The 12,118-nt window shown below is 39.5% G+C and overlaps 1 protein-coding gene across 1 annotated transcript; it reads left to right on the top strand.

Annotated features, from left to right (window-relative positions):
* The first annotated feature begins 260 nt into the window (after nt 1-260).
* LOC107295894 (adrenodoxin) lies at nt 261-11,496 on the top strand. The gene is made up of 4 exons (XM_015825229.1): nt 261-497; nt 6,844-6,968; nt 9,352-9,481; nt 11,337-11,496. The coding sequence occupies exons 1-4, from the start codon at nt 346-348 to the stop codon at nt 11,449-11,451; spliced, it is 522 nt and encodes a 173-aa protein (XP_015680715.1). The 5' UTR covers nt 261-345; the 3' UTR covers nt 11,452-11,496.
* Nucleotides 11,497-12,118: the final 622 nt, after the last annotated feature.

The raw sequence follows: 12,118 nt of genomic DNA, 5'->3' as shown, positions 1-12,118 counted from the left end.
AAACAAACCACCACTGCGCTGTTACACGTTCGCCAAATTCCTAAATTAAAAAGGAGCCGAAGATCAACGCGGGCGAGCATGCGCGGTTCCCAGCCCAAGCGCTCACTCTTCTAGCATGCACGCGCCCGAAAGCTTCATTTCCGCAATTCGCGTAATCCGTCTGCCGTGCAAGGGACTCTTGCGCATTTCGCGGCATCTCTGACGTCGGCAGCGTAAAAACCTATGAGAATAGCCGCCGTTGCATTCCGGTTGGATAAATGGACCGACCTTTGGCTTTCAGCAAGTAATAAGCGGAAGTCGCTCGCTTTCCCTTTTCCGTTGGCTTTGGGGATTCGCCGTTACAGCATGGCCACTTCAAGCAGCTTTCGTCTTCTCCTTCGAGCCGCTCCGACTTCTTGCTGGCGGCTCCTGGCGGCTCCCTTCCGGACTGGCAATAGCTGGAGTAATGCCGCCCGCCTTGGGTCTTGCCGGATCTTCCACGCGGCGGGGGGGCTCAGGTAGGAGCTCCGTCCTGTCTTCGCCAAGTCAACCTTCCCGGCCTCAGTTGAAAGGGGGGCGACGGGGACCTCAGATCGCTCACCTCTCTCTCTCTCGTTCCCAGGGAGTTGACAGCGCCAAGTGAGGGAAAATCCCGGGATTGGCTGGTGAAAAAAAAGCTTAGGGCTCGCCTCGGAGCAGTACAGGGGTTTTAAAGTAATTTTTAACTACTAGACCAATTATTAATATTTGTTTTTAATTATGTTTTTAATTTGTAGTTTTTTGGTAGTAGCATTTTATCTGGTTGTTAGCCGCCCTGAGTCCGCAAGGAGAAGGGCGGGATATTAAATAAATAAATAAATAAATAAATAAATAAATAAATACTTGGGCTACGTCAGCTCGAAGGTGACAGAAAGTGCCAACCGTGACTTTGGTCACGGTCATCCACGCAATTGCCTTGTACCTGGGTTGCGACAACGGGTTTTTGTAATATGACCCCGGTGTTGTGCGAATAGGGTTGCCAGGTCTGCTTCCAAAAAATAGCGGACAAGCGGGGGTGGGTGGGTTAAGTAGTAAAAAAAAGTAGACTGTACAGCTTTAGATTACGTACCATTTCATCATAAAGCTTTTGAATTAAAAAAAATGTCCACTATTTTGTGAAAAAAAATAGTGAACATAATGTGAAAAAAGTGGACTGTCCACTCAAATAGTGGACACCTGGCAACCCTATGTGCGAATGCGGCCCCTGAGATCAATTTATAGCTTAAGTGTATTGTGCGAGCCCAGAAAAACCGATAAACCGTGGTTCTATTAACCATTGGCAAATGTGTTCCTACAACAATCTAATCCAGAAGAGAATTTGTGACTTTGACTTTACATAAAATACTTTCACTTAGATTTGTTTACCATTTGTTTATGGCTTAGCAAACTATATAAGCATATAATATGGAAGCTACTAGCTATGCTTTTCAGTAAGCTGCAATTAACTATGCCATGGCCTAAAGTTTCATAGGTGTAGACTAGAGTTTCATCTTATGAGGTGGCTACTTGTTCTGTAAGTGAAAGTTGGATGGTGTAAACAAAATAATTGCTTGTATAAGACACACATGCTAGCCTTTGTTTTTTGAGAGTTAAAGGGAAAGCGAAGTAATCCATGGTTTCTCCATGTAAACCAGGGGTGTCAAACTCAATTTCATTGAGGACCGCATCAGCATTGTGGTTGCCCTGGGGGGGGCGAGTGGGTGTGGCTGGGGTAGGTGTGGCATACTGGGTGGGTGTGGCCAGCTCAAGGTCACTAGCGTCAGGGGCACCTTTGTGGGCCTGGGCAGGACAGGGGCAGATCCAAGGGTCTCTGGCAGAGGGAGTGGGACCGGGGCGAGCGCCAGGGCATGGTTCACTGGAGGAGCCTCACTGTCCCTTTCAGGCCATGCAGGGGGGGGGGGCGTGGACGATGGTATGGACTGCCTGGAGCCCTGGACAGCGAAGGTCAAGCGCCCAGCCCGGCCCTTGAGCTCCCACATCACCAGGACCTCACAGCCTTGCCTAGCTCAGCTGCACTTCCTCAAGGGGGAGCCCAACTGCGCTTACCTTCTCCTTGAAGCTGCTGCTGCTGTGCTCGCTTTCCTTGGCCAGGTTACTCATGGTGGGTGCAGGAGGGCAAAGTGTGTGGGTCAGAGGGAGGCTCACTCCCTCTCCATGCGAGGAGACCTGGCTTTGTAACCAAATCGTCCTCAGCAATAGGATGGGAGACCACCAGGTGATGGTGAAAGGGCAACAGGGCTGCTGATGGTCAAGTGCTAAGGCAGGACTTCCCTCAGACCCTCCCTCCTCTCATTCCAATCTCCCTCCCTCCCTCCCTCCCTCCTTTTCATTCCCATCTTCTTTCCTTCCCTTTCTTTCTTCCTGTTTCCCTCCCCTCCTTCCTTCCCTCCCACCCTCTTTCTGTGCCCAGGAAGGGACGAGGGAAGGGGGAGAGGTTGGCAGCGCTTTTTAATTTCAATTCACACCAATACCTCTTAACTTCCCATTCAATCCAAAGAGTTCTATTATTGGCTGGATTTTAGGAAGGGGAGGCGGCAAGAATAGACCACAAAGCCAATATGCAAGTTTACTCTCTCACCTGCCTGCACACCACCTTCCCGATGCAGCACATGGCTCCAAGCCATCTCCCCAGAAGTCCTTTGAAGATAATTCCATATATTTCTTTCAGGCCTCTCACTTTTCTGAGAATCGCAATGCGACTAACCCGACCCCCCCCCCCAAATGGCCTCACCTTCTCGCTGGCCTTCTGCAAACTGCCTGGCATCCAGTCTTGTCATTTTGCTTCTCTTTGCTGCCAGTGGCCGTGGCTTTCCCATGCAGGGTGGGGAAAGAGAAGCGCTCACAGGCTGTGATGCCAGGCAGTGGGCCATGGAGGTGCTGGTGGCGGGGACGGTGCTGATCTAAACTTCCAGAATGTGGTCAGTTTTAGATCCTCAGGGCCACCCTAGAGGGAGGATCGAAAGAAGGGGCCCAGCCTGCCAGCCCCCCTGGCCTGTGGGATGAAAGGCAGGGAGATGGGAGAGCACGGAGGCACAAGCCGAGCGTTGCCCTCTCCGTCACATGGTAGGGCTGGAGAGGGGAACACAGCATTCACGTGGGATAAAGAGCCACAACCTGGAACTGCCGGCGGCCGGCAACATGTGAGGCTCTGTGGCAGGTGAGAGAGAGAGAGAGATCCCCTTTTTGTAAGTTTGCTTACTCTGCAATGCTTCCCATTCCCCACACTTTGGCTTCCCTGCTGGCTCAGTCTCTCTCTCCCCCCCCTTCTCTCTCTCTCTCTCTCTCTCACAGAGAGAGAGAGAGAGAGAGAGAGAAACCCTTCCTGCTTTCTCCTCTCCTTTCCAGCCACCACAGAGCCTCACACATTGCCGGCTGCCGGCAGTTCCAGGCTGCAGCTCTGCATCCGGCCCCATCGCATGGCGGAGATGGTGACTGGAAGCCGGCCGATGCTCGGCTTGTGCCACCGCATACTCCCATCTCTGCGCCTTTCTTCCCACAGGCCAGCATGCCCTGGGGTGCTAGACTTATAGAACTCCATGGCCCCAGTGAGGAGAGGCGAAGCCCTGCAAAGTGGGGCTGGGCGTGGTGAGGCATTGCCCGGCAAAGCAGAGCCAGACAAGGAGAGACCTGGCAAAGCAGGGTGTGGCCGGGCGTGATGGAGTGAGGCCGTGCGGGGCGGGGTGAGGCAAATAAGCTGCAGCTACTGCTGCTCACCATCAGCCCCCAGTGCTCGCCATTTCCTTTGCGTGTGCTGGGAGGGTGCCAGCCAGGTTGCGGTGGGCCAGAGCTGGGGCAATGGGGGCCGGTCCCTTGCCATTTCTGGAACAGCTCTGGGGGCCAAATCTGGGCCCCTCCTGGGCCAGATCCAGCCCGCAGGCCTGTGTTTGACATGTCTGGTGTAAACAATTCAATCAACAGTGATCATCTTATTCTTTTAAACTGGGCTGCCCAGAATGGGAATTCAAATGGGAGAAGAAAAGATCAAGTAAGAACTTGCCACTATTGCAAGATAACTCCTAAACTTGTGTAATCCACTCTCTGGCAGTTGCACTTTCTTTTTGCAAAGGAGAGAAAAACATTTTCTAAGCATTCCAGATCTGGTCTGGAGGATGCCCCAGTCCTATGGACATGGAAAGAATAACTCACATAAGTTCTGCATATTGGATTCCATCCATGTTGATACAGTAGCGCCTATTTTGTATTTGTGCAAGATTTCTGATTCTTTCAGCTTAGTTGGACTTACAGTGGATCAACATCAGTTGTTTATTTAAAGCGCCAAATCAGGAATAAGGGCGGGCACCCCAGAGGGCTTTAGTCTCCCTAGTTCAGTAGCTATTTAATCAACTGTTGGCACGATGCTGGGATACACTACTCACAATTTGACAATTAACTAATAACTGCTACTCCTCTGCCACTAATAATGACCTGGAAAGTTGATGGTGATTATCTGTCCAGAGTCATCCATATACATTGAAATAATAAATATCTATCATATGCATTTGTGTGCACTTGAATATCATATTTGGTATCAGAAAGGCTAAGTAAAATGAAGTATCCTTCAAGTTAAAACTTGAATCTTGTTAACGGTGTAGGTGTATCTCTGTGCTTTTGGGAACAACATGGAAATAGTTTCCTATTGCCATCTAAACTTTTTTTTAAAAAAATTCTGGTTTAGTCTTCATCTCATTCAAATAGTATCCAGTTTCAGGCTCTCTTATCCTTTTTAACATGACTCATTGTGGTCGTTCTTCTACATTCTTTGAACAAAAAAACCCCCTTGGCTATAAATATTCAATAGCCTGAATCCAGCATATCCAGAAAGAAAGTCCAACCAGTACTGGCCAAACCAGTTAGATCAAACAAGGAGAAACTCTTAACTGATCCCACATTTTCAGGAGATTCAAGGGCTGAGGGAAGAACATGCAGCTTTTCAGTGGCAATAGAGATATTGTGGAACAACCTCTCAGGAATGATTATGGTAGCTCCTACTTTTTGATGTTTCTAAGATTATTACAAATAACCTTATGGATATTCTAGAAATAATTAACAATTTCAAAGAGCCACCCCCCATTTCTAACTTCTGTTTTGTATTGTTTGCATTATGTCTGGTTTATGCTGCTGAAAGTCTTTGATTGCTCAGAGGTGCTATTTTTTATAGGTGCTTATAGGTACTTTTAGGTGCTTTTATAGGTGTTTATAGGTGCTATGGAAATACTCAGTCTCTAACCTCTGAGCTGAGTAGTTTTTCTGTTGCAGGTTGTAGCAAAATTGAAGTAATTCAGCCATTTTAATTGTCCACAGTTGTAATACTTTCATTTTAATTATTTTGTCTTATTGTTTCTTCAACTTAGTCCACCTATACAATAAATGCAGATTTATTAATCTTGGGATTTCTGTAGCACTCTAAATGGTCATAATGCGTACCAGTCTGTACCTAACATAAATTATATTTATTATTGTGATGAAATGAATTATGAAGTAATATCTTGGCTATTATAATTGCATCTTAGTTACACAAGCAAGGAATCTATATAGATTCTGTAGGAGCCGTGGAGTGCAGTGGTTAGAATGCATTATTGCAGGCTGACTCTACCCACTGCCAGGAGTTCAATCCTTTTTTGGGGGGGGTAGTATTTTATTAATTTTCTAATTTTACATTTAAGTATTTAAAAAGCAACATGGTGGCTGGGTTAATCGATAATTCAATAGCATACAAATATCTTTAGTACAAATCTCAAGGTACCACATCAAATATTTCCTCTCTTTTCCCCTTAATATCTACTGTCTCATATTTGAACTAATACAGTTCTTATTATATCAATTGAGTAAAAATAGCATTATTACATTTATCAATATTTTTTTAGCTTATACATATCCTAGTTGCTTTTACATTCAATCTTTATAGACAATCAATGTCCTGTTATTAGTTTTTCCCAATTTTTAGTTTCCCATCAATATTTAAATTTAACATTTGATATTTATAATTTCCAAGTTTTAGGTAACCAAAATTTCCTTTATCTCAATTCATAACAAAATCTAATATTCAAGATACACATCTTATCTATTTAAGTATATTCTATTTCCCACCATCTTGCATCATCTAGTTAATAATATAATATAACATCCTTATTTTCAACTAATTTCCAAATGTCTTAAATTTAATGACCAAAATTTCCCTTATTTCAACATCAAATACTTCCTCTCTTTTCCCCTTAATATCTACTGTCTCATATTTAAGCTAATACAGTTCTTTTTATATCAACTAAGTAAAAACATGCTTATTACATTTATCAATAAATGTTTAGCTTATACATCTTAATTACTTTTACATTTAATCTTTATAGACAATCAATATCCTATTTATTAGTTTTCCCCAATTTTTAATTTCCCATCATTATTCAAATTTAAGTTTTAATATTTATACTTCCAAGTTTTAAGTGACCAAAGTTTTCTTTATCCCAATTCATAACAAAATCTAGTATTCAAAATACACATCTTGTCTATTTGACTGTATTCTATTTTAATTAGTAATATAAAATCCTGTCTAATAAATCAAAACCCCAATTTTCTTCAGCCTTATTCTAGCTTATTATTGGTATCTAATTCTGAAGACAGTTCCATTATAATATTTGTTGAGAAATTTTATTTTGTTTCTATTGAATGTCATTGACAGTCACCTAAGATTATCATGTATAAGATAGGAACCATATATGTTTTCTAAATAAATATATTTAATCTCCGTAAACCAATATTTACTGTACTGAAAAACAATTTTGTAAAAAATTGGTTTAAAAGAGAACAATAAGGTACTGAATTTTTTTTCAGCTCGGAAGAAAAAGTTACAGTGCACTTTATAAATCGTGATGGTGATAAATTAACAGCCAAAGGAAAGGTTGGAGATTCTCTTCTAGATGTTGTGATAGATAACAATCTAGACATAGATGGATTTGGTAAGTAAATGTGTTTCCTTTCCTAAGAAATTTAAGTTGGGGGTTTTTTTATAAAAAAAAAAAAGAATTGAAACTGTGACTTGATTCAGAGTTAACCATTTCTAACCAGCAGCACTACTATAAGTGTATTTTTTTTTTGCTAAAATTAGGAAAAGAATATTGTTGGTTTGTGTAACTCTTCAACAGCTATGTGTTCTGTCAGCAGTCACTATTAGTGAATTGTAATTTATTCTTCTACAGGTACTCCTCAATTTACAACCACAACTGAGCCTGGAATATTGGTTTTAAGACATTGCAGTCTTTAAGCGAGATGCCCACATGACCACCTTGCTCAACAACCACAATACCAGCTCTCCCCTTTGTGGTGGTTAAGTGAATGGAATGAAAGAGCTCCCGGTCAAAGGGGGGCAGGTAGCTCCCCTCTGTGCACAGAACAGTTGCATATGGCCAGATGGATTTGGCCCATGTGAGGCAAAATCAGTCTGGCAGGCTGGCTTCAAATACCCAGACTGTAAGCGCCATGTGCCAAAATCCCACTTGGTTCCCAAATAGATGGTTGAAAAAGTTCCATCCCCCCAAAATGACATTTTTCCATTGACTTTCTGGGAAAACCGACAGGAAAGATTTCAAATGATGATCATGGGTGCTTGGCAACCTGCATAATTGCAAATGGACTGCCAAAAAGGTCACATTGCAAGTCACATGACTGCAGGGGTATTGCAACAGCAATAACTTTGGGCATTGGTTCTTAGTCTCATTGTTCAGCATCGTCATAATTTTGAACGGTTGATGAATGAATGATCATTGAGAAGACTACCTGTATATAATTTCTTTAGTTGTAGTCAAATCTATTCCTCAGTTTGAAAGCATCCTCTATGTATAATGGGGGAATCTTGGTTATATAGCTGAATTTGGACACCCAAAGCTGGATTTGTACGTTGTGTTAAACCATATTTTTACCATAATTTTTGGACAGGACATAGGAGCAAATTTTAAAATAATTGTAACACGTCAACAAACATTTACAGATGCAATCATAGGGATCCACAGGTAACCCTAAGCCAAAAGCAAATAAACTGCATTATGGTTTAAATAAAATACGTGAATTCTTCTGAATCTCATATAATTAGTGATTTTTTTCTGTTTATATTGCTATCTTTGCTATACCATTTAACCTGCCTTCTTCTTTGGCCTCAGACATGTGATCCTTCCGGTTTTGGTTATTTGAAGCTTTATCTCATCCAAGTTCTCTAATGCATTGCACTGAGTCTAGTATCACTTTATGAAATGTGTTTATTCAAAAATATTTTAATACAGCCTTTTTCAGTGAGTTATGAAAGTTTACAACATATAGGCAGTACAACAGCAAACATTTTAAATAGTAGATAAATTGTGATTAACAGGGCTAGAAATGTCAGAAAAGATTTAAGGGTAACATTTCCCAGAAAACAAAAAATTAGTCTTCAAGACTAATTTGCATGTGTTAGCAGAGTAGAATGATATGGTATCTTAAAACTGACTTCATACTTTTTAATATTCCAGATACAGAAAGTAAAATTGAAAAGTTTAACATTGTCCACATTCAGTCCTCTAAAAAATGATCAATTACATTCAATGATAATGCCTAAAAAAGAAAATGTCTGTTCCAGCTTTTTTGTCAGTAGGGGGCATAGCAGGCATACAGATAATATGTTGACATTTAACGCTTTAAATATTTGCCTGTTTGATGAAATCCTTCTCTTGTTTAGCATAATTCTTGTTCAATTAAAGATGCTATTGCTATTACAACATTATTTTCATGTTTTATCTTTTTTTTATTTTGGCTTTACAATTGTAGTTTATCTGTATTGTAGGCATAGGTATATCTTCTGCCTATGTTATCCTGATCCGTGATTATTAATTGATGATGCCTGTGATGCTTCATACAATCTCTTTAAACTATATTGTACAAATATTGTAACTGCCTTCTTCAACCTTATGTCCTCAGATGTGTTCAATTAAAATTGTCCTGAAAGTGGTTTTGATTTGTGAAAGATTTAATCCAATACAGTACCTCTAATGTGAATAACTTTGCTGAAATTGCAAACAAGACTGTTGCTTCCTGTTAATAAAATAATTTGTGTTGCAACTTTCATAGCACCTTAAGCTTATTTAATACATTGTTTTCCATAATGCCTGTGAAATGTTAATTCTCAGGAAGAGATAACATTAGTCCTTCCATTATCTCCCCCCTTGAAAATCATGCACTTTATGTACTGCCAGGTTTCTGTATGAAGGTGATTGTCTCACATTAATGAATGGGATTATGTTGTTGATGTTGAATGATGAACACAAAATGATGTTGAAAGGTAATGAATTAAACGTGTACCTAATTTATCTTTAGGTGCATGTGAAGGAACACTTGCCTGTTCTACATGTCACTTAATCTTTGAAGACCACATATTTGAAAAATTAGATGCAATTACAGATGAAGAAATGGATATGCTGGACCTTGCCTACGGCTTGACAGAAAGGTAAGGTGGAATCAACATAAAATCGTTGAAAATATCTTCACTGTTTTTATTCAATTGACCACGTGCTGCTTAGGTCAAGGACAGGCAGTGCCTATCTACCCATGGAAATTACTCTTGACAGACATCATGCTCCTTTTATTTATTTATTTTTTAATTTTAAAAGGAAAGATTTATTTATTTATACTTCAGATTTAGAGACCACCCATCTCAGTCACAAAGTAATTCTGGGTGGTATACAGTTCAAATATAAAAACCATAAATATGGTATCATTTTATTTATTAAAATATTCTTGCATTGCATATAGGCTTATAAGCATTCTTAGAGAATGGTGTACAGCTTCAGTCCAGAGTTCTGTTTAAATGTGCTCCTTGCTTAGAAAACTAAGATGCCCTGGGATAATAGGGAGTGGAGGTGGCAGTGCTGTAGGATGTGGTATGAATTAACTTCATTAATATTTTTTGATTGAACATACTCATTGTGCCTGTCATTAATGGACATTTTGGTAGAATATTTACTACTACTTTCAAAATTCAAAATTTCAAATGTCCCCAGTAGCTAGTGTGTTTATTATCCTTGCTGATTTTATTATCTACTTTTTAATGTGCAAAGTATTATCAGTTATCAAGTCAGGAGAGGATTGAACATTTTTGTTTCAGCATTTGGTTAATGGTAGTTTACGAGTTTAATCCAAACCTATTTGCAAAGTTGACTTTTGTTGTCCCTACTTAGGCTCTGAACTTTGGCCTTTAAAGAGCAGAAATGCTTCTTGTCCAATGTTTGTATATCTCTATTTTCTTTACCTTTCCAAGATTTGCTTAGTGTCTTCTCAGAATTAATATCTAAAACAATGTTAGATTTTCACAGAACAAGAAATTCATTTATTTAAGTTAGTCTTCCATGAAACTTCCATAAGCTTTGTAAACCTTTTTTTTTTTTTGCCATATTCTTGTGTAACCCAAAAGGAAATATTTCTCTATTATGAATTCTTGGATTTTACATCAAAGTTATTTTATAAAGTTGTATAAAGTTAATTACAATATATGCAATACAGATTGGATATAGAAAAGTTGAGGTTTATCTTTTCTCCTTTAGCTAGAAAATATGCAGAGAAGTGAATATACAAAGCAAATTGAACTGTCCAATTAGTCTTCCCCAATCAAGCCCCTTTCCAGATGTAGAAGCTACAGCTCCCAGCCAAAATGATCACTGTTGAGAATTATGGGTTTTGAAGTCTGTACAACTGGAGGGTCCCAAGTTGGGAAAGGCTGGCTTAAGGCTAAATATATATAGACTTTTCAGTTTTCTGTCCTTGCATATCATACTGAGTAGACTTTAGCTTCTTATCCTTCATCAATATATTTTTCTAATATATTTTGTGTTTGTAATTTTGTACAGATAGTCCTCGACTTACAACCACAACTGAGCCCAAAATTTCTGTTGCTAAGCGAGATAGTTATTAAGTGAGTTTTGCCCCATTTTATGACCTTTCTTGCCACAGTTGTTAAATGAATCACTGCAATTGTTAAATTAGTGACACAGTTGTCAGGTAAATCTGGCTTCCACATTGATTTTTTTTGTCAGAAGATCACAAAAGGTGATCACATGATCACAGGATACTGCAACTGTCATAAATATGAGCCAGTTGTCAGGCATCTAAATTTTGATCACGTGACCATGGGATGCTGCAACGTAAGTGTGAAAAACAATCATAAGTCACATTTTTCTGTGCCATTGCAACTTCGAACAATCACTAAATGAATGGTTTGAAGTTGAGGATTACCTATAATTATAATATTACAGCAGTGGAATGTTATAATATTGTCATTCATACAATATGCTTTTTTCCTTCTCTAGATCACGTTTGGGCTGTCAAATTTGCTTGAAGAAATATATGAACAATATGATTGTCCGAGTGCCTGAAGCCGTTGCTGATGCCCGGCAGTGTGTAGATATGAGCAAGAACCCATAAAATAATGCTTAAGGATTGATGCTTGTTCATTGATATTAAAAATATTTCACTAGTTATTTTTAATTTTTTAAGAAATTGAAATAATCATCCTTTGATTATCTGTGTTAATAAGGTATGGTTTTTTAAAAATTACAGTCAGCCTTATTTTGAGAGAATAAAACAAAAAGATATTTAGAAGGGACCTGTGGAGTGATAGAAACATGATAAAATACAGTTAAAGAGCAGGCGGTTTCCTTTTAAGGAAATCACTCCTTTTATTTTCATTTAATAATGCATAATTACTGCTGCTGCATTCATGTTTTTCCAAGTAATAATTACATGCTGGATTTGCAGTAGCTGAGAATAAAAGTCATCTTTTAAATTATATTTTTCACACTGAAGCACTGAAAATACATTTACCAGAGAGTGATATTAGTCACTATTAGCTGATAAATTTTGGCACAAACTAATTGTAAGATTGTGTAATTGTACAAAATCCTATTGAACCTTGTAGGAGTTGCATATTCATAGTTGTAGGCCATGTTGTGGCAAACATGTCGGAGCATTTCCAAAGATTTTTTTTATCAGAAATACTGCATAAATACCATGTTATTTTAAGGAAGTTGCACGGGCAAATATGCATTTGGTATGGTATGTTTCATTTCACGAACAGATGTCTTATTCCCAA

Source organism: Protobothrops mucrosquamatus, unplaced genomic scaffold, assembly GCF_001527695.2.
Source record: "Protobothrops mucrosquamatus isolate PMUCROS unplaced genomic scaffold, P.Mucros_1.0 scaffold2552, whole genome shotgun sequence".
NCBI classification, from domain to species: Eukaryota; Metazoa; Chordata; class Lepidosauria; order Squamata; family Viperidae; genus Protobothrops; species Protobothrops mucrosquamatus.
The sequence above is the reverse complement of the archived record's forward strand: the minus strand, read 5'-3'. Positions and strand labels throughout refer to the sequence as shown.

Coding starts and splice junctions, on each gene's coding strand:
- LOC107295894 (XM_015825229.1), top strand. CDS start 346: ATGGCCACTTCAAGCAGCTTTCGTCTTCTCCTTCGAGCCGCTCCGACT. Junction 6,969..9,351: donor TCTAGACATAGATGGATTTG/GTAAGTAAATGT, acceptor ATTTATCTTTAG/GTGCATGTGAAGGAACACTT. Junction 9,482..11,336: donor GCCTACGGCTTGACAGAAAG/GTAAGGTGGAAT, acceptor TTCCTTCTCTAG/ATCACGTTTGGGCTGTCAAA.